This window comes from Rhincodon typus, chromosome 4, assembly GCF_021869965.1.
Source record: "Rhincodon typus isolate 14 chromosome 4, sRhiTyp1.1, whole genome shotgun sequence".
NCBI lineage: Eukaryota > Metazoa > Chordata > Chondrichthyes > Orectolobiformes > Rhincodontidae > Rhincodon > Rhincodon typus.
In genome coordinates, this window is record NC_063335.1 from 94,511,610 (window position 1) to 94,534,362 (window position 22,753).

The 22,753-nt window shown below is 39.3% G+C and overlaps 1 protein-coding gene across 1 annotated transcript in view; it reads right to left on the reverse strand.

The window, feature by feature from the left end:
* The window catches only part of zc3h3 (zinc finger CCCH-type containing 3), a 102,753-nt gene that overhangs the window by 63,972 nt on the left and 16,028 nt on the right, over positions 1 to 22,753 (reverse strand). Inside the window, exons 3-4 of the mRNA XM_048596174.1 lie at positions 20,065 to 20,223; positions 19,551 to 19,620 (exon numbers count right to left, since the gene is read on the reverse strand). Of these exons, the coding sequence (XP_048452131.1) occupies positions 19,551 to 19,620; positions 20,065 to 20,223 (229 nt within the window). The remainder of the gene's footprint in view (positions 1 to 19,550; positions 19,621 to 20,064; positions 20,224 to 22,753) is intronic.

The following is a 22,753-nucleotide window of genomic DNA, read 5'->3' on the forward strand; positions in this document are numbered from 1 at the left end:
GCAGGATTAAAGTGGAGAGTGGGAGCATTGGAGAAGAGATAGCAAGTGTTAGGGACTAGGTAGAGGTGGCAAGTTGGAGGATGAAGAGGCAGAGCAGGAGAGGCAGTGAAACAGGAAAGACGGTGAGGTGGCAAAAGGAAGAAGTGTTAAGTGGAAACGTAGAGGGAAATGAAACAATCAGGAGAGGTGGTGAATGAGAGGGTGAAGTGTGGAAAAGCAGTGAAACAGAAAAGTTTTGAAAGACAGGTGGTTTGTAAGATGGTCAGGAAGTGAAGTGACCAGCAAGGGGAGAGGCAGGTGAGTGAGGGTGAGGGGATGAATGTGTGGCAAGTGGAAGAGGTAATTAGTAGAGAGGGTGGCAAGCAGGAAGTTGGGGATAGAGGTGAGGAGCAAGAGAGGCAGCAAATAGTTTTGGAAAGAGTTGGTGAGTAGTAGTTTGTTTTTTAAAAAGACTCAATGTGCTGTAAGTAGATATACTAAAGTCCACATTTACAAACCCCACTAAAGTTTGAAAATATACTATCAGAATCTGTCTTAAATGGAAGACACCTTCATAATATTTATTCCAAATTTACAAAATACCAAGGATCACAAATACTATTGCTAGACCTGGTTCTTGATAATGATGTCAGCCAAATGGATAAAGTGTCACTAGGGGAATATCAGGGGACAGTGAAGGTTGTACCATAAAGTTTAGTTTGTCTATGGGAAACAGAAAAAGAGTAACTGGTAGCAAGAATAACTAACTGAGGGAAAACCAAATTCAATGAAGAAAGAATTGATCTGGCTTGGAACATTGGAATCAAAGGTTGGAGGCAAAGTTGTTACTGAACAACGGGCTGTCTTTCAAGAGGAGATAGCTTGGGCAAATAAATCCAAAGGTCTCTGTAAAATGAAATTAAGATAAAAATGAAAGTCCTCTTATACCAAATGTCCAGTAGGTAATACAACTAAGAACGAAACTCAACTGAGAAGGCTTGGTGAGGAGATGAAAAAACAAATGAGAGAAGCAAAGACAGAGAAGGAATGGAGACTAGTAGCTAGCAAAAAAGGGGAATCCAAAATCTTCTACACATGTATTTACTTGTTTATTTATCTTCACTAAAAAAGATGCTGCATAGGTCATGGTGAAAGAGGAGGTAATTCAGACACTTGGAGGTAATATTGAATGCACTCGACATAGTTTTCTAGTCTTCCTTGGACTAAGAATGGTGACAGAGAACTGGAGAAGAGCAAATGTTATACTCCTGTTCAAAAAAAGTGTGAAGTAAGCCCAGCAACTACAGGTAGTTTAACCTCAGTAATTAAGAAGCTTCTAGAAACAATAAATTACACAAAATAAAATGCCACTTAGGTGAATGCAGGTTAATTATGGAATTAATTATGGTTAATTATAGCCCTGTTAAGACAAGTCATATGTTCACATTCATTGCTGCCCTTGTCCTTCTAGGAATTTGAGGACATAGGTTTCTAAGGTGATGCAAAAGGAGCCTTGGTGTGTTGCCATGATGTATCTCGTAAATCGTGTACGCTGCAGTTGATAGGAGAAGAGAATAAATGTTTAACATGTTGGACCATTTTTTTCTTCAGTCTACTATAGGATGTGGGTCTGTCTGGCAAAGCCAGCATTTATTGACCATCGTAGTTGCCCCTGAACTTTGAGTGGCTTGCCGGGCCATTGTTGGGATCAATCAAGAATTCATAAAAGTGTTATGGTGCAGAGGGAGGCTGTTCAGGCCTATCTGTATGGCTCTCCAAGTGAGCATCATGACTTTCTGCTTTTACTTTTTTCTTTCCCCCATGCCCTTCCACATTGAAGCATTATTTAAATAGAAACAGTGTTGCTGGGTCAACCTGCCGGACCTCCTTTCCTCATAGCATTGTAGGTCCACCCACACAAAATGAATTGCAACAGTTAAAGGAGGCAGCTCACCGCCTACCTTCTCAAAGGCAACTACGGTTCAGCAATAAATGCTAGCTCAGCCAGTTTTGCCCACATCCCACAAATTAATTTTAAAAAGGGTTTGGATCTGGAATGTAATGCCTGCAAGTACAGTGGAGGCCAGTTCAACTGAGGCACAGATGAGAGCATTGAATGATTAGCTGAAAAGGAAGAACATGCATTGCCATTGTAGAAGGCTGGGGAGTAATATTAGGTAAACTGCTCTTTCACAGAACCATCATAACATGTTGGACTGATAGGCTTCTTTCTGTACCGCACTTTCTATGATTCTGTGCGTGAACAAGGGGAGATGGTGGAGTAACACTAAGGTTTCTGGACCAGCAATCCTAAAATTTTGGCTAATGCTCTGGGGACATGGGCAGCTGGTGGAATTTAAATTTAATTTATAAATTTATTGAATTACACATCAGTAAGGGTGACTAAGAAACTGTTATCTGTTGAGGTTAAAGCCATCTTGTTCAATAATGCCCTTTAGGAGAGGGAATCTGCCATCCTTACCTAGTCTGGCCTATATGTGACTCCAGATCCACAGCAATGGCTTTTTTGTGGTTAATTTCTAGTCTTAAATAGAATAGTGAGAAATCATGGCTCCCAGTTTTAAAGAAACAAAAGGTGTGCTAAGACAGGTATAAGGCAGAAAATATAACTGAGAATCAACAGGAATACCAAAGGTTTGAGGGGCGAGGAGGTGAGAAATCAAATGGAGAAGTCAACAAGAACTATGAGAAAAGACTAGCAGCTAACGTGAGGGGAAATCCCAAAGTCTTCTATAGGCATATAGTACATGATTAGAGGAATAGGGTTAATCAGAGACCAAAAAATGGATTTACAGATGGAGACAGGGAGCGTGGCTGAGATATTAAACAAATACTTTGCATCTGTCTTCACAAACAAGGAAGATGCTGCCCAGGCAATGATGACACAGGAAGAAGCCCTCAATAGAAGGGACCAAAATTAGTAAGGAACAAGCCTTAGGTAGCTTGTTGGCACAAAGTTAACAAGGCACTGCACCAGACGTGATGCATCCAAGGATTTTGAAGGAAGTGAGGGTTGAAATGATAGAGACACTGGCCATAATATTCAGTCTTCTTTAGACTCTAGAGTGGTGCCAGAAGACTGGAGAATGGTTAACATTATGGCCATGTTCAAAAAAAGATTGTAAGGCTAACTTCAGCAATTAAAGACCCATTAGTTTGAACTTTAGTGGTGTAGAAACTATTGGAAACAATTGTATAGGATACAATCAGTAGTCACATATAAAAATGTGGATTGATCAGGAAGAGTCAGCATGAATTTCTAAAGGAAAAACATTAAACATTTCATGCTTAAATAATTTGAAGTTTTTTAGAAGCGGTAATGTAAAGGATTGGTGACAGTAACACTTATGACATAGTATACATGGATTTCCAGAAGACAGTGCTCCATAACAGATTTACGAAGAAAATTGTAGGTCATGGTATAAAAGGACAGTGGCAATGTGGATACAAAATTGGCTGAGTAATAGAAGCCAGACAGTAATGGTCAATGGATATTTTTTGGGCTGGAGGAAAGCTATACTGAAGTTCTCCAGGGATGGGTATGGAACCCTTGTTTTTCCTGATACAGATAGTCTCCCGGATTATGAATGGTCTCCATTCTGGAGTCCGTTTTCAATTCGAGTTATATGCAGGTTGGAACACCAGTTGACAAAATGCAGTTCTGGGCAGATACTATAAGTTTCATAGGTCCTTCAGCAGAGAGGCAAAACTGAGGTTCTTTCTGCCTGATTGAGTTAATATTAAAAGCAAACGCCCAGGGCGGCACGGTAGCTCAGTGGTTAGCACTGCTGCCTCACAGCACCAGGGACCCTGGTTCGATTCCACCCTCGGGCAACTGTCTGTGCGGAGTTTGCACATTCTCCCCATGACTGCGTGGGTTTCCTCCGGGTGCTCCAGTTTCCTCCCACAGTCCAAAGATGTGCAGGCTAGGTGGATTGGCCATGTTAAATTACCCTGTAGTGTTCAGGGATGTGTTGATTAGGTAGGTTATAGGGATGTGGGTCTGGGTGGGACGCTCCAACAGTCGGTGGACTTGTTGGGCCGAAGGGCCTGTTTCTACTCTGTAGGATTCTATGATTCTATGAAAACAGTTTCTATTTGTGCCCATATTTTTCACTCTTTTGCTTAAAGTTCACGTGCTTGGTATTTTGGAAAGCCTTATTCTTAGCCTCACTGGTGGAGCAAAACTCTAAACTAATTTGGCTTGGAGTGCATTCGTATTAATTACACAGAATTAATTTTAAAGTTAGGGTGGCTAGGTCTCAACTTTAATAGTCAATCATGTCTATTCAGCTCCAGGCGGCAATTAAATCTCACAAACATGAAAAAGATTCAACATCTTACCTCTAATTTACAGACAACAAAAATTGAGACTGTGGCATTTAACAGAGAAAAAAAAGTCACTAAAATCAGCTCCTTCAGCCAATTATCAGCCAATTTAATAGTTTGAAGCATACACACTTTTCCTCGTCTGAAACTATAAGGAAGAAAACTTGCACTGTTATTTCAATTAACCTGCGTTATACCCCGGTGCCTCGAGTATCATATGCAATGACACCGGATCCATTAACAAAAGGTTCTGAAGCATCCCTCTGCCATTATATAGCGTTTATACAAGGGAAACAGGCAGCGAAGCTAATGAAGCCTAACAGAACAAGAGGTCCTAAACTGCACACAACTGAATTTTCAAGCTCGATTACAGGGGAAAGTGCTGATTCCCATAAGTAGACAAGAGAAAATACACAATAATGGACATCGGCTTCTGTCCTTGCCTCTACTAATCTACAGAACAAGCTTATCCATCTGTTTGCTACATATTAGGGCTTTTTTAAAATCTGTGAACAACTGATTTTTGAGCATTGACTGTGCAGAAGCAAAACATAATTCTTTTGACAAAGTACAGCTGGACCTGTCCAGTGGAGACTTGTGCCTCATAGATGGTTATGGGCTTTGGGAAAACAGGAGGTGAGATAAATGAGGCAAAGTTTCTAGCCTCTGACCTGCTTTTTTAGCCACAGTATTTATATGGCAGAACATAAGCTCAAGAGTGGACATATAGCCCACTGAGTCTGCACAACCAATTAATATAGTCATGACTGACCAAACAGCTGTATGCCATTTACCAACTCTATCCCCATAACAAAAACAAAGTACTTTGAGAAACTCAGCAGGTATGGCAGCATTTGTACTGAGGAACATGGAGTCCATTCACCTTTCATTAGAAAGGAAAGCAGCTGGGAAAGGCAGTTTTTATGCTGATGACAGGGGTGGTTGGAGGGAACAAGAAGAAATGAAGAGATTACATGGTGACATTGCTAAGGGGACGGAAAGAGAGAGAGAGAAAGAGACAGACAGACAGACAGACAGTGAAAAAGGTAAGACAAACAAAGAGATTGCTCATGATAAAAACTGAAAGAACCGCGAATGCTGAAAATCTAAAACAAAAACAGAAATTTTTGGAAAATCTCAGCAGTTCTGGCAGCATCTATAGACAGAAAACAAAGTTAACATTTCAAGTACAGTGACCCTTCTTCAGCTCTGACTCTGCTTTCTCTTTTTTGCGGACAGAAGACCCTGAGCTTCCAACTACCTGCCACTTCAATGCACCCTGTTCCCCAGCCAACATCTTTGTCTCAGGCTTGCTGTGCTCCAGCGAAGCTTAGCGCAAGCTGGAATAACAACATCTCATTTTCCGCTTGGGGACCCTGCAGCCTTCTGGACTTAATACTGAGTTCAACAATTGTAGGGCTTGAGCTTTCCCATGTCCTTATTCCTACCCCTACACACCAGGCCTTGTTATCAGATGATCTGCTATTACACACAAACCATTGTTAATCACTAACAGTCCCCATTAATAACTATTCAGCCTCCTAGCCAGATCATTATCCACTCTTTTGTCTGTCCAAATGTTCTTCTTTCTCTTTGGGCTTTATCCCCATCTATCGTTTATTCCTTACCCCTCCCCCACCCTATCTGCTGCATAAAATTCGACATTTTCCTAGCTACCATCAGTTCTGAGGAAGGGTCACTTGACCTAAAACATTAACTCTGATTCTCTCTACTGCCAGACCTGTTGAAGATTAATTTGTTACCTCTTCCAAAGAGGCAGGGGCAATGGGTCAAATTACTATGCGATGCTATCAACATATTATTTTCTGGGTGAAATCTTTTGGATACTGAATCACTTGGGCTCTGGCATGATTTGCAGCAGAATCAGAACAGGAGTCCAGAGAGGCCTATCTCACTGTCAGGTGTATCTTGCTGCATCTTTTATGTTTTTGCCAAGTGGTGGGGCAAGTTTCTTTCTAGGCAGTAACAAGTTACCTATTAAAATGGATTATATTTTTAAATACTTTATTAATACTACAACCTGCCTCATTCATGTTTAACTTCCCATCTTTCAAAACCACCAAGCAAGCTCAACTTGTGAGAATTCTCGACACAGAAGTCAAAAGGAGTTCCTGGTGACTTTAGCTGACTACTGGCTGCAAACAGACTCCATGTTGGACACCAGGTATTAACAGCTCAGGGCATGCTCTGTGGCACACGCCGCACACATACTGCATACCTACTGAGACTGGCATCGGACATGTGCCTCTAAGAACCCTCACAGTACCTCTCAGATCAACTTACAGTTTACTCTGCATGGCAACTACCATTGCTTGGGGACACACACTCAGCTCATGCACTGGGCCAGGCTGTATTTGTGGCCTGTTCACCTATTGTTGCAGTGCTCACTTATTCTGAGCCTTTCCATTTTGTGCAGGCACAATGCTGTCATGTTGTCAGCAGTCCTCAGTCAAGTGAAAGGAAATAGCCTGCACACAGGGTGCCCCAGTACAGTAAATCAATGCAAGCCTCCAATACAAGTCCTGGGGCTTGAACACAGTTAGTCCTCTGCTCAGGGTGGTCATAGTCATGTGTCTTCCACATAAGAAATGAGGGGCTGAATGTCAGGAAGCCCAACAATCGCCTTGACTCTTTCTATCCAAAAAAGGGTAGTGTGGGCTGTTTTTCTCCTGGGGAATGACAGCGAGGCAAATGATAAGGGAAATGAAACTGGGTGACACAACTGTTATTTTTGATGCAGGTGGGGAGTGACTGAGTAGGAAGCAGAAAGGGCGGAGGGGTGTTTGTTGGGTTGGGGTGGGTGACAATGAGCAAAAGAAGATGTTGCATGCAATAAAGAGTGAGGTAAAGCATGAGCCTTGCATGAATATGGGTACAGTAGCAGAGATGTAGTGAACGTGAGGTACTCATCCAGGTGCAAGCAGTTGTGTGTCAAGCTGTTCCAGGAAAGGTGAATTGTAAGATAAGAATAGAATCAGATGTGAGGTTTGGCATACAGATGGAATACATAGTCAATGTGGGGTGCTTGTTAGGATACAGAGAGAAACTCACTCAGTTTCTCCAGCACTTCTGTTTTTATTTCAAATTTCCAGCATCTGCAGTGTTTATCTTGAATAGTATTATTTAAATACTGGCAGTCTCTCTATTTAAAAACATCAACACCAGTAATACATTCCACAACCTCAATATCCTCCCTCTAAATAGAAAGTGCAAAATCTCTTCTATTTAATCATTGACTTATGTTTTGATCCTCTACATCCATTAATTACATGGTCCTAACATCAAAGACTGAAAATCTCTGAGAAAGAGTAGCTCAGGAGAGTATGGAACATTTGGTTCTAGGTAGGCTAGAATCAAAATATGAGCTAAGTCTTGTTTTAAATACATTCGGAATACTAATGTGGATGAAGGACAATTTGTGCAGAGCGTAGGAAGTTTATAGCTTAGGTGGGACACTAATAGTTTGTATTAATTATGTAATCATAATGGGCAAGAAATGAATTTAAAAATCCCCACAATCCAGAAAGAGGTCATTTGGCCCATCGAGTTTGCATGAACCCTCTGGACAGCATCCCACCCAGACCCACCACATCCCCTTAACCCCGCATTTACCATGGCTAACCCACCTAACCTGCACATTCTTGGATACCACGAGGCAATTTAGTATGGCACATCTTTGGACTGTGGGAAGAAACTTGAGCACCATGGGGAGAATGTGCAAACTCCACACCTAAGGCTGGAATTGAACCTCGGTCCCTGGCCATGTGAGCCAGTTGTGCTAACCACTGAATCACTACTGATTCCAGAACAAAGTGGGAGATTTAAACTTATGACTCAAAATTAAAGGAGATGGAAAATGATTACACTCTATAACTACGGTCATGGTTACAACCCACAAATGAGTATGAATAAAATGGATGCTGTTTAATAAAAAAAGAAATGACTACATAAACCATACTAACTCTGTATTTTCTCCAGCTGAATGCATATGGAAAGCTTAACACAGTAAAGTGGTGAGTCACTCAGTGAAGACCTGCCTGATAACAATTTGCACTCTTTCTCAATTTCCTGTGGACTTCTGAATAAGCGTTTACTCTGTCATGCACATTTTGATCATCTAAATATAGTTTCCAGTAATTATATCACAGCAGAGGAAAACATAGTACTGACTTAAAACCTGCTCTCTTAATCACTTCAGCTGAATCACCATAAAGTATCCTTAAAAACAAGCAATAGATGTCAAAGGTAGTTTTCATTTTGTTTGCAGATGAAGAATGGCCTTCACCTGCCCTTCTTGATAACAATTCTTGTTGCTAATCACACTCATTAATGCTTTCTTGCATTTGCGATACACTTGTACTTCACAATTCTCAAGTTGTACTTGCTATTTCCACTCTTATAGGAATAGGCCATCCAGTGCATCAAGCATGCTTTGCCATTTAAAATGATCATGGCTCATCAAGCACTTTAACACTATTCCCATAACCCTTTATGCCATCAGTAACCAGAAATCTATCAACCTCTACATTAATTACACTCAAAGACTGAGCTTCCACAGTTCTCTCGGGTTGAGAATTAACACCCATTGTTGTTTAAAACTTCTCAATCTCAGCCTAAACAGCACCCCCTTTATTTGCAAATTGTGGCCTTGGGTTCTAGATTCCCCAAACAGGGGAAAAATCTTACCTGCAGTTATGTCTTACATCGTTATGTAGGTTTCAATGGGATCACCCCTCATTCTTCAAAACTTTAGAGAATACAGGCCCAGTTTGCCCAATCTCTCTTTGAATGACAGTCATGCCTACCTGGAAACAAGTCTGGTGAACCTTCAGTGCACTCTCTCCGTGGCAATAATACCTTTGCCAAGATAAGAAAATCAAAACTACACATAGCACTCTGGGTATGGTCTGTCAAGCTCCTCTACAACTGAAATAAGATTTCACTACTCCTGTACTCAAATTCTCTTGCAATAACAGTTAACATTTCATTGCCCCTCCTCTGTTTTCTGAGCAGTGAGCCAATCCTTAATCCATGCCATTATATTATCTTCTATACACGCGCTTTAATTTTGCTAACTGTCCTCCTGTGAGAGACCTTAGCAAAAATCTTCTGAAATCCAAGTATACCATACCCATTGGCTTCCCTTTATCAACTGTTAGTTACATTCTCAAAAAATCTGTAATAAGTTTTTAAAAAAAGATTTTCTATTTGCAAATCCAAGGTGTGCCCAATTAGATCATTATCATACAAGTTTCCACTCCTGCGTTATGACAGTTTCCAACATTTTCTCCATGTCTGATAGGTCTATAGTTCCCCTGTTTTCCCTCTTGCTTCTTTCTTAAATGGAAGGGTGACATTTTCTAGCTTTCAATTTGCAGGAATCTTTCCACCCATTCTTGGGCCTTAGTTCCACTCAGCCGAGATGCTTCAGGTGGTCTTCAAAATGGCAGATAGGACCAAAATCCAGAATTCTAGATCACATTCCAAGCACTCGCAGTTTTCATTATTGGGGGATAATGGTGTGGAGCAGGAGCCAGCACCATTGTGTTAGCAGACATTTCAGAACTTCTGCAATTTTTATGATGTGAGAACTTTGGTAGGCTGTATAGATCATATTCATTCTGAGAACCATGAACTATAATCTGGAGATGAGAACCATAGGATTGGCCTTGACAAAAGGTATTACCTACATTCCATTTCATTAGGAAATACTGTTGCAGAAGATTTTTTTTTCTTTCTATAGTAAACTTTGGTCGAACATTTTGTATGTGATTGTTAAATAATATGATTCCCAGGATTTAATGCTTGACAACTAGCAAGCTGACAAGGTAAAGAACAACATTACGAAAGTGGACAACACTGCAGATGCATAATAGTATATTATCCACTAGATAAAGTTTATTCTGCAATTTACAATGTTCAAAAGCTGGCCCAGTTTGAAATCTATAGTGAACTGTGTGAAACCCACTGATTTCACTGTTTTTCTTTGAAGTTCAGCTCATTTATCTATTTGGCTACTTCTGGATATATACAAAATTTCTAATGAATTCTGCTCAGGAGGGTTTATTGACACAGTTACTCAATGGAATACCATTATAAATACTTGGCTGTCTTTCAAATCACTAATGACTCTGTTCAGCAAGGATTGTTCAGACAACTGAAGAATTATGTTAGCTTGCTTATTTTGACAGATTTGAGGTTTGTCAAAGAGGATTTCTTAAAAGCTGGCTATTCAAGTATAGCTCATTTATTTTGACATCTTTAGGAGCTTTGTCAGGATTTCAAAATGTTACTATAAAATTTAAGAGTTATGTTTATAGAAGATACTGGCTGCATGAGTAAGTTGATTGAGGGGTACGAAGGGGAAGAGTGAATGGGGAGGTATTTATGAGAATGAGCAAAAGAGACAGAAATAGGCACAGAAAGAAAGAGAGAGTGATTGTGTGTGTGGAGTGGTGAGGAGGCCTCACATTTACAAGCAGAAATGGGTCAGAATCACAGTTAATGAAGGTAGGCCACTTAAACATGGCCACAAACACAAGATCTTAGATTCAGACGCCCATAAACAACTGCCTCATACGTGGGAAGTGGTAAAGATATAAGCCTTTCAGCACAGCCAGATTCATTTCTTAGGATAGTGATCAGTCATTGATCCAATATATGTTTGGCCCCTCAACCTCATCATTAGCTCACCATATCACAAATTAAATCTGCTAAATGAAAGCCCGAGCTTACCACCTTTAGTAAACACAGACTAAATGGTAAAGATTAGAGAAGAAACAATCAAAACCACAAAAATGAAGGACAACTCAAAGAAACAGCTGATATGTAGAAAAACTAGGAAAGCAAATAAAATTATACAATCAAGTCATAGAAGTTCATAGCACAAAAAGGCCTTTCAGTGTGTTGTGTCTGTGACGGTCAAAAACAACCACCTAAATATTATAATCCAATTTTCCAGCACTTGGCCAATAGCCTTAAGTACCTTGGTAGTGTAAGTAACATCTAAATACTTTTCTTAAATGCTACAAGGGTTTCTGCCTCTACCATGCTGACAGGCAGTGAATTCCAAACATCTGGATGAAAAAGATTTTCTTCACATCTCCTAGTCTATCTCACAGTCTATCAAATCTCTCTTCATAACTGAAACTCTCCAGCCCAGGCAACATTTTGGTACATGTCCTTTGCACCTTCTCAATGCTAGTACTTCCCTCCTATAAAGTGGATTCCAGAATTGTTTGCAATACTCCAGACGTTGCCTAACCAATGTTTTATAAAGTTCCATTACAACCTCCCTGTTTACTTACCTTCTTTCTTTAAGAGATATGCTTCAGCTAGGAATCTTCTAAAACTATTTTTTTTTGCAGTAAACATGCACTCTGTAGCTACAGCCTCACCTAAACTCTGAGATTTCCAATTAAACTTACATAGTTAATGAGACTGCACCCTGTAGCACAGCCTGTTCTCAAATCACCAGTTGGATTGGGTGTCAGAGTCAAGAGAAATCCCACCTCTGTGAATATGACCATTAAAAATGATTGCTCACACTTTGGATTTTTGATCTGAAGCTGCAGGCTCTGGACGACTGTGGGAGTTGAGCCAGGCAACAAGGGAAGTGAATAAGAAGCTGCCTGGTTTTTGAATCCAGCAGGGCAGAAAATGAAGTCTAAAAATGGTGATTAAAGCAGAAAACATTCCTTCTCCTTTCATCGTATCTCTCTCCATGACTAATCTTTGCCACCCTGTGCCTCTGCAACTATCCAGTTGCCTAAGGCACTCTATGCCCAGCACCCATGGCTTCTCATAACTCCTGTGCTTTTCTCTGGCTATCTATTCACTCCTCTGCCACCTCAAACAACCTATTCCAACATATGCCCCTTCATCTTCATCCCTATACCTCCTATGCCACCTTATGCCCATATCCCATGACTCCTCCTAGGTCAATCACCCTCAAAGCCCCTTTGTGTTCCCTGCCAACTCATCATTCTCATCCACCTCCAAACAGTTCCAAATCAGGATGGAGTGTGTCTTGGAAGGGAACTCACAGACAATGGTGTGTCCAAGCATCTGCTGCTCTTGTCCTTTAAGGTGGTGGAGGGCAAGTATTTAGAAGGTGCTGTCTAGGGAGTCTTGGAGAATCTCTGTGGTGAATCTTGCAGATGGTACTCACTGCTGGCACTGTACTTAAATGTTGAAGGTGTTAGATGGGTGGTGTTGGGGATGGGGAGGTAAGACGAGGAGAGGAGGCACTTGTTGACAGGTCTTGTTCAGTTGGACAGCTCCAAGGGCAATATCAGCACAATCATCTCTACTGTTAATTGACCTAAAGGCCACATGACCTGCCCCACCCTACCACACATCCCCATTTAAAGGATTCCTTTTCTCAGCTTCAAAAGGATATGGGATGCCTACCCTCTATCATAAAGGGTCACTGAATCACTACGCCCAAGGTGCTCTGTGACCATATCTACAGTTGTCGCTTAGCTCTCCAAAGCGGTACCCTAGCTGTCTAAAGAAGTGCAATGAGAACATATCTGTCTTTAACTGGTCTAATTTCCATATTTGAGTTCCAGACAGCACAGACTCCAAAATCCAATTTCAGTGGAGGCAACTCGTCATTTAAATAGTCAGTCCTCCAGGAACTGACAATGCATGAACCACAGCCTACACCCAATCTCACTCTCCTCTTACCTAAAAAAAAAATTGGGTGTCAGGATCGGGGTTAGGACTTGCAATTCCCAAAGAATTTCCAACATTTTATCTAGGTGAAGACATTCTCCATCCTGGCGACATTCACAGTATTTGTGAACCAGTCATGCCAAAGTGGAATCCAATCTTTGTTTCACAGATATTGCATGAGCAATGTCAAGTCCTTGAAAAATTGATCCTCCTGACAAAGAATGTGTTCTGTTCAAACACAGAGAATGCTGGAGAAACTCAGCAGGTCTGGCAGCCTATGTGGAGTGAAATAGAGTTGACGTTTTGAGCCTGGTATGACTCTTCTTTTCACTAAGTGCTCTGTGCATATATGCATGAGCAGAACACTTGCCATTAAGTGAGAAATATTGATATTTAAAGAGGAGGAAGCAGCCAATTGCTGCTCTCTACAGATTTAAAATGAGATAAGATTAGTTACAATTAACCTGCCGGTACTTAGCAGACTAAGTTTGACAAAGAACTGGATTTACCCTCCAGGCAGAGTCAGTCAAATGATAAGCATCTACTGCCTCATGGGAACCTCACTCGAAAGTCAGTTTAAACTCAAAACACCAGATTTATTCTGTAAGATTATCCTGCTGACAACAAATATCTCAAGTCTCCAGCTTTCTCTCATTGAGAAATGATCTCACTATAGGCTTCTACCAGTGGTGCTTTATTTTGTAATTGTAGTCAGAGGCTCAAAGGTAGTCCATTCTTGGCTTGGGAATAAGGAAGAAAAAGAAGATGCACATGGCTGACCTGTACATGGCTCAGAGAGTTAATGTCTAATTCTATTTGTTACTGTGCATCCTTTGCAACAATAATGTACACTGGTTAAAAAGGCAGAAAAAACCCTCCAGACAAAATGCAAAAAAAATTCTGAATATACAGACTTGCAAAGTTTCCAAATAATGGAGGCAAGGATTGATCTATTGAATTACTTGTATGAACAAATTACTTTAATCATTACCCATCTGATTTTCCTAGGTTTTCTTGCTGCATATTTAGGATTTGTAAAAGATTAGCTTGGCCGAGGTATCGGCATTTTGTTGCTTCTGCCTGAGAGTGTGATGAATGGCCCTAACTCCGCCACTTCTTGTAATAATGCAGGTTAACAGGGAGCAGTGGGACTGGGAACACTGTTTCTGCTTCCTAGAGGCTTCCTGCTCCCATAAGTAATAAATCAAACATGCTGGTCTTACAGTTTGCAAATAATACTCTAGCATTTTTTGACCTGTGGCAGGCTAGAGCACTTAAATAGTATTTCCTGTCTTCACACAGCTAGTAAAGGGGCACATTTGTATGCTGATCTCAATTATTGTACACAAACTCTTTCTCTCTCTCTCTTAGGGTATTGTAGAAGTGTAAGGATAAATGAAAAGTGGACAACAGAAAAGTTTGAAAATAAAGAACAGACCCAGTCTTGCATATTTAGGTGTGTTTTCCTTTGACATTTCACCTAAGCACTAAATATCTGTCCAATTGATCAATTATCTCCAGTTTCGTAGGTCCAACTATCTTCAATCAATTTATCAATGATCTTCCTTCCATTGCTGAGATAAGAAGGCACTGCGCATTGATAATTATACTTTCAATTATATTTATAATTTTCCAGATAATTAAGTTGTCCATGCTCACTTGCAGCAAGATCCAGACAGCATTCCATCTTATGCTGACCAGTGGCAGGGAATGGCCAGCTCAGGTATTGACCAAAACAACTGGAAAAACTAAATAAATATGATGTAGTCTGTCAGAATGTATTGCAGCAAGTGGCTCAACTTTGGGCTCCGAACGCTTCTTCACCATTCACACTGCACAGGGAACAAGGTCTGTAGAATAATCTCAATTTGTCCAAATGGCTACATTTACAATAACTTTAAAAACTTAACAGCATCAAAGATAAAGCAGTCCAACTGATATTTATTAACTACCCCTGTAGAGATTCTCCCTAATCCACAGTACCAAACCACATTTTTATACTGTGCATAGCAACACTGATTATACTTAAGAGGTAATCATTGCTTGCAAAGTGCTTTGGGACATTCTACATCAATGTTATTTCTTTAAAAGTGTGAAGAACAATTGCAATTTTTTGAAATGCTGTTTTACTCAGTCATAGTGACCGTTGCCTATTGATTCAGAAGTAAACATGACAACTATTTCAGGAACGAGGAGGAAGAAAAGCATACCATTTAAACAAGACGAGAGACAGTGCCTTCAAGAGTGATTTTGTTAACGCTAGTCAAGATGCCAATCAACTCTCCTCAGATCATACTTACGTTTTACAGTTTAGTTTATATACCGTGCTCATCAATGAAACCGCAAGTTTTGTAGTAAATCTGTGAATCAAGACATTCTGGGATTTTTCACTTAGCTACACTGACTGGGGGAATTTGATTAAGTACATTTCAATACTGAACAATGGAGGCTAACATTATAAAGAATAACATCTATACTACAGTTGGCTTTAGCATTCATGGCCAAGGGTGCGAACTTCTCAGTTCTCATCAATATTTGCTAAGTCTTGATGGATGATATGTGTAATTGAGACAGACCGGGCAATAAGTGGGAAGAAGTGTACGTGAGTACTGTGTTACCAAAAGTGTGGTGTATGAGGGAGAGAATGGGATTGAAAGCAAAGAGCGTACAAAAGTGAGGGTGCAAGATAGAATTAACATGACTGAGAGTTTGAGAGAGACAGGATATGCAATAAAGATTTTGTAGCCACGAAAAAGAAGTGAAAACGGGTGCTCATACGAATGTGTACGCACTGGAAGACCTCAGAACAAAAATCAGCTGCAATCCTATACACAAGAGCAAAAGCCCACAAAAAGAAGAAAAAAATTGGACAGGAAAGAAAACGCGAAAACTTAGAGAAGTATTGCTGAGCAGAGAAGCATTTGAATGATTGCTATTGATAAAACATTTCGCTTTCAGGTTTCCAACATAACCTATTTTGTTTGATAAACTGTAGTCATACAAAATGTCAGTTATTTATTATATTACACATAGAAGTGGAATAGATCCTGATGAAATACTTTTGTTTCATTCAATTCTTTTGACAGCATAAACACCACAGGGATAGCAATTTTTAGTGAATCTGATTTGTCTGATGCTGACACAGCCCAAGGGAACTGTTCCTTGCCGCAATTCTTAAAAAACATCCTTTTTTTTAAACCTGCCACGAAACTTAACAGACAGCTTTGAAGAAGTCATACCAGACTTGAAACACGTAATGTGTTTCTTCATAGAAGCTGCTAGAAGTTCTGAGATTTCTAGCATTCTCTCTGTTTATTTCAGATTTCTTCTACAGTATTTTGTTTTCTTATGAAAATTAACATGAATCAATCAGAAAGTAAAGCTACTTCGTGTATATCTAAGAGCTAGATTACTTTGGGATTCAAACTGATTAGTAAACTACTAGCAAAATTACTTTCCTTCCTATTACCGATGCTCTCTCTCCTTCCAGAAGGTGCTGATTTATATTTACCACAATGCTACAGCCACCATCTGCCCACAAGCACCTCATTCTACTGGTCATTCTTTACACTGTGTGTACTGCAAATCATAAAATCATACTATGATACAGACAGGAGGCAGTAATGTCAGCTGTAACTCAGCCAGTAGCACTCTCTCACCTCTGAATTAGAAGATTTTGGGTTCAAATTCCATCCGGAGACTTAATTACAATGATCTAGAGTGACACTCCAGTCTAGCACTTAGGGAAATTTACAATGTTGGAGATGGTGTTCTTTAAATAAGGCTTTAAACAGAGATCATCTTTTCTTACAGGTAGATTGAAAAGATTCTATTCTGAAGAACAGGGGAGCTATTCCTTCCATTAATGCTAATATTTATCCCTTAAATCAACAACATCATAAAAACAATTACCTGGTAATTATCAGAATGCTGTTTGTGAGAACTTGTAGCGTGCAAATTGGCTATGTTTCTTTCATTAGAATAGTGACTATACTGCAAAAAAACACTTTATTGGCCATAAAATGCTTGAAATTACTGTGATCATGTAAGGTACCATAGAAGAGAAGTCTTACACATGTACATACAAATTAGAAGCAGAAGTTGGCCACTCAGCTGTTTGAGCCTGCTTTGTTATAGAATGAGATCATGGCTGATCTGATTATTCCGTATTTCCACCTACTATGGATAACCTCTCACTTCTCTGCTCATCAAGAATCTACCTACCTACCTCTGCCTTAGACATACGCAAAGTCTCTGCTTCTACTGCCTGTCAAGGTCGAGAGTCCCAAAGACTCATCATGTTCTAGGAGGAAAAGAAATTCTCTTTCTCTCTGTCTTAAATGGGTGATTCCTTATTTTTAGTTCCATTTTTCCCCACTAGAGAAAATGTAGTTTTCAAACACATCCACCCTGTCAAGACCCCTCAGGATTTCCTATGTTTCAGTCAAGTGGCCTTCTCCTCTCCACTGGTTATAAACTTAGCCTGTTCAAACTTTTCTCTATATGGTCATTCTACGTATTGGTCTGGTAAATCTTCTCTGAATTGTGTCTATCGCATTTTACATAAGGAGTTAAATATTGTAACAGTACTCCAGATGTGGTCTCACCAATGCCTGGTATAACTGAAGCATAACCTCCCTACTTTTGAATTCAATTCCCTTTGAAATAGACAATAACGTTCTATTAATACCTGCACCAAATTTTAACCTTTTGTGCATCATGCATTAGAAGATCCCTCTGCACCTCAGATCTGTGCAATCTCTCACCATTTAGACAAAATGTTCATTTTTCATTCTTCTTGAAGAGAAGAACTAAAATTTCATATTTGCCTACTCACTTCACTTACCTTTATCCCTTTATAGTCTCCTTATGACCTGTTCACAACTTACTTTCCTACCTATTTTGTGTTATCAGCAAATTTAGCAACCATACCTTTGATCTCTTCATTTAAATCATTTATATAATCATAAAAGGATGAGGCCCCAGCACTTATCCCTTTGGTGCACTTGTTACAGTTTCCCAATCAGAGAATGACCCATTATATCTACTCTCCATTTCCTGATAGCTAGACAGTCTTCTATCCATACCAACGATTTATCCACTACACCATGAGCTTTTATTTCCCACAATAACCTTCGAGGTTGTACCTTATCAAATGCCTTCTAGAAGTGCAAGAAAAGTATATCCATCAGTTTCCCTTTATCCAAAGCACATGCTATTTCTTCAACGAACTCCAACAGATTGGTAAACATGATTTCCCTTTCACAAACCATGTCGACACTGCATTATTACATTGAACACAGGTTAAGTGCCTTCCAATAATATTTTTAGGAATAATTTCAAACTATGACAACTGTTAAGCTAACTGGCCTGTAGTTTTCTATTTACTGTCTCAACCCCCTTTTGAATAAAATAGAACTTTCTCCAAATCTAGTGAATCTTGGAAAATAAAGACCAAAGTCTCCAACAGGGCCTAGGCTCTTGTTAGCACATAACTCCAACAATCCACTTCTCTGGTGATTGTAACTTGCTCAAGATCCTCCCCATTTCTATTTCATGATTTCAGGCATTTTTGGGATATGACGTTTCCTTTACAAAGAACAGTAATTCAAAATCTGTAATCATTTCATCTGCCACCCCCTTTTGTTTCATTCCTTAAACACAGTTTTATACAGTCAACATTCAATTTAATAACTCTTTTCATTTTTAAATGTACACATAAACAATCCACGTTTTATATTTCTAGCCTGCTATCTCTCATACTATAATTTTTCTATCTTTATTAATCTTTTAGTCAATCTTTGCTGCTTTTTATATTCTAGCCATTCTTCTGTTCTGCCAGCTAACTTTGGGCATTTATAACTTTTCTTTAAGTAAGATATGATCTTTAACCATTTTAACTTTGGAATATTGATTTTCATTGACTGATCCAATTTGGTATATTCTGAAATATCCCCTTAAATGTCTGCCATTGCATTATTTATTGACCAAAATTTTCCTTATGTGCTAGTCTTGGATTCCGTCCTCTCTCCTTCAAACTAGGGGTGCCTTCATTATGAAGCTATTATTAAATCCATCTTGTTGCATAGTGTTAGGCCTAGAATAGCCTGATTTCTGGTCTGCTTCTGAATGTGTTCTCCTAACAAACTATCCAGAAAATTTTCTGTGAACTCTTTGTAAATTGTTGTCCTTTAAATCTCAAAGGCTGCTTGCAGGCTAATATTCAGATGAATTAAGGGAAGGACATCAGAGGCATACTTTGTCCATTCTCATTCATTATACACATCTAGCATGAATCAGTATGCAACAATCACAAGGAGAAGCCCTGGTTGAGTTTTCTCCCCCCTCGTTTAAGGATGTTGATGTCAATCTGACAATTATAATTGCCACAGGGATGATTAACTAAAATAGAACAGATTAGGTTATTCTAAGTATGACACATTAATAAAGCATTAAGAAATCAATCTCAAGGAACTGACAAGCATTCAAGTTAATTTCTCTTTTTTTGATTAAATTCCTACCTTATCTTTTGAAACTTTGTGCGAAAAAGGACATGTTCCGTCAGTTTTTTTGCACGTTCCACGTAGGAATCTGCCAAAGGGAAAATGGAGCATACAAATTGTCATGGGGCCCAATCCTGAATGATTGCAACTGTTCCAAAAAAATTACTATTTGACCGCACAGTAGTCACCTTGCAGAATGAATACATACCACTAAAACAATGTAAAGTTACAGGAATAATGGAAAGTTTTAGTATTGAGGTACATAGTTGAAGTGTTAAATATGCAAACTTTCTCCTGAGTCGGGTTTGGCATGGGAAGACTATCATCTAAAACTTCCTTTGCATCTAGCAAGTCTGACATCTGTTATGAATATAGTTCTGCAAGAGAATGGGGTTCTTTGTTTGCACACAATGGGTGTTGTTCATCTCTCAAGTTCCAGTCTTTTTTTGGAATTTTTAAGTAATTTCCCTGTTTGATTAGCATAATAAATTTCACCAGTTAATAGACATCAAATTCACAGATACAGACATACCTTGTACAGACTGCAACCTTTTCAGGGTCATGTATATAGGGACAATCGTCCCCTCGGTTACACTTTCCAAATCTGTTGTAGTACATGCAGTACTCTTTCTTCTTAGATTTCTTCTGCTTGGCCAGTCTGATTATAGCCAGGCTACGCTGCACAGCACGACTGTGAATACACAGTAATTAGTTAGATTGTTTAAAAACAGAAGCCTCATCTTTCCAATAAATGTTAATTTAACTTTAACAAACCCTTTAAAAATGAATGGATAACTTCAACAGCAAAATCTAATTGAGGAAATAATGCATAGCACAGTGAAGACAAGGAGGAGAAACACCAACAATTGGTGATTGTTCTAATGGCAACCATAAGGGTGTCCTGACATCACACATAGGAAGAGGCAGGAGGAGGAAGAAAACAATCAAAACCTGCAAACAGACACTTGTACACAGGCAGCAAGCACAATCCTTAATCTGACTCATTTGGTTAACTTAGGAGAAGGCTGCCTGGTTTCATGACTGCAAAAACAACGCATAAAGGTCTAAAAAGCTTGGGAGAAGAAAACATCTTTATTATCCTCAATTGCATCTAAAACTTCAAGAACTATCTCAAAACGACAGGTTGACACTATAAGCCAATGACTATAAATGATGACCATTACTTCAAAATTGTTCAAAATTGTTAGTTAAACTGCATTCAAAATTCCCCACAACTATACTCCTATCATTCTAAGCCAAAAATTGTACTTTTTTAACATTATTTTCAACAGGAAGGAAAATGAAAACATGAATGGAACTCATAATCATGGAACTAGAACAGTCACCCTGTACCTACATGTTCCAAGTTCCAAGGACCTCTTGCCTTGTAGAAAATTTCAGGTCTTCAGATGGGAGCCTCTTGACCGTGCATTGCCTATTTCATATGTTATGTTAAGAATTGTGGCTACTAATCTGTCAGTAGCATTTTTTAACCAGGATTCTGGGATCAAGCATTGCAATTGCTGATGCAGACTTAGAAAAATAATTCAAGGTGTCATGAATCCTAAAGCAAAATATTTCTTGTGGTACAGTAGAAGTGTCCTCACCTCATGGCCAAAGGTTTGGGTTCAAGTCCCACCTTAGAATATGATGGCACACGTCCAAACAGGGTGACTCAAAACAAAAATCTTGTTACAATCCTTGACTCAGTGGATTTATAAAAAAAAGACTTATTTACAAAGAGATTAAAAATGCAACGTCAGTCTTTATCTGAAGCAGAGCAAAAAGTGAGATTTTATTTTTCAGTTGTAGACAGCCTTGGTTACATCACATTGGGTGTCCCTATATACATGTGTTCAAGCTGTAGAGAGCCTTGGTTTACCATGTTAGGTAACTTTGTTCACTTCTGGGTGCTAGATATCAGGAGTATGTTGGCCTTTAATGGGTCAGATTCATCAGAATGAGACCATAGCCGTTAGGATTAAATTATTAGTTCATGTTACACAATCAGTTTAAGTGTTTGTTGGGTGATCTAATTGTTGAGGTGATGAACAAATAAACAAAGATAAAGATTTATTTCTTCTGTTGGTGTTATTAAGAACAGTGCATAATTTTAGGATTAGCACTTTCAGGATTCAAATCAACTTGCACGTGTTCAAAGGAAGTGTCAAAGCAATCTGAACTCCTCCTTCATATCAGAATAATGCACTAGGTCTAGTAACAGTTTCCAGGCTGAGATGAGTAAATTTCAGTAAATTTACAGTAATCAGTAAAAAAGGTATCAAAAATGAAAGTAAATGGGGTTGATGTAAAGATCAGCAATGATCTAATTTAGTGTTTCTCAAAATGGGGTCTGCAGAGATTTCATGAGGTATGCTTGGTCCAAGTCATGAGATGGAAGAGGAGTACAATTGCCATATGAGCAGCAGAGTGATAGATAAGGTGAATAGCAAGGGTCTTTTCCCCACGCTGGGGGAGTTCAAAACTAGGGAGCATATTTTTAAGGTGAGAGGGAAAAGATTTAAAAAGGACAAGGGGCAACTTTTTTACATAGAAGAGTGGTTCATATGTGGAATGAACTAGTAGAGGAAGTGGTAGATGCAGGTACGGTTACATTTAAGAGACATTTGGATAAGTATATGAACAGGAAATGTTTGGAGGGTTAGAGGCCAAACACAAGCAAGTGGGACTAGTTTGATTTGGGAACATGGTCAGTATGGACTAAATGGACCAAAGGGATGGTTTTCATGCTGTACGACTCTATGACTTGGAAGAACAATAAGATCGAGAGTGATAAGGCAAGATGATCATTTAGTAAACCCACAATGGCTAAACCGGTGAGTGCTAAGTGAATTCAACAGAGGGACTAATTTAAAACATGAAGTACTGGAGACAGCTGGTCAAAGATGAAGAAGCAGATGCTGAGATCTTCTTTCAATGCCTTTCATTCCAGACTCAATTTTTCAGACAAGAACGTTCTTATTGTAATTAAACTACACAAACCATTCCAAAGGTGACACTCATGTTTAGCTCAATGAAGGACCTGCAAATGTGTGAAGTGAACGTTACTTGTCACTTGTCAGCCCAAACGTGGATATTGTCTAGGTCTTGGTGCATTTTGACACAGACTACTTCAGTATCTAAGGAGTCAGAAATGGTGTTGAACATTGTACCATTGTGCAATTAGCAGCAAACATCTCAATTTCTGACCTTATGATGGA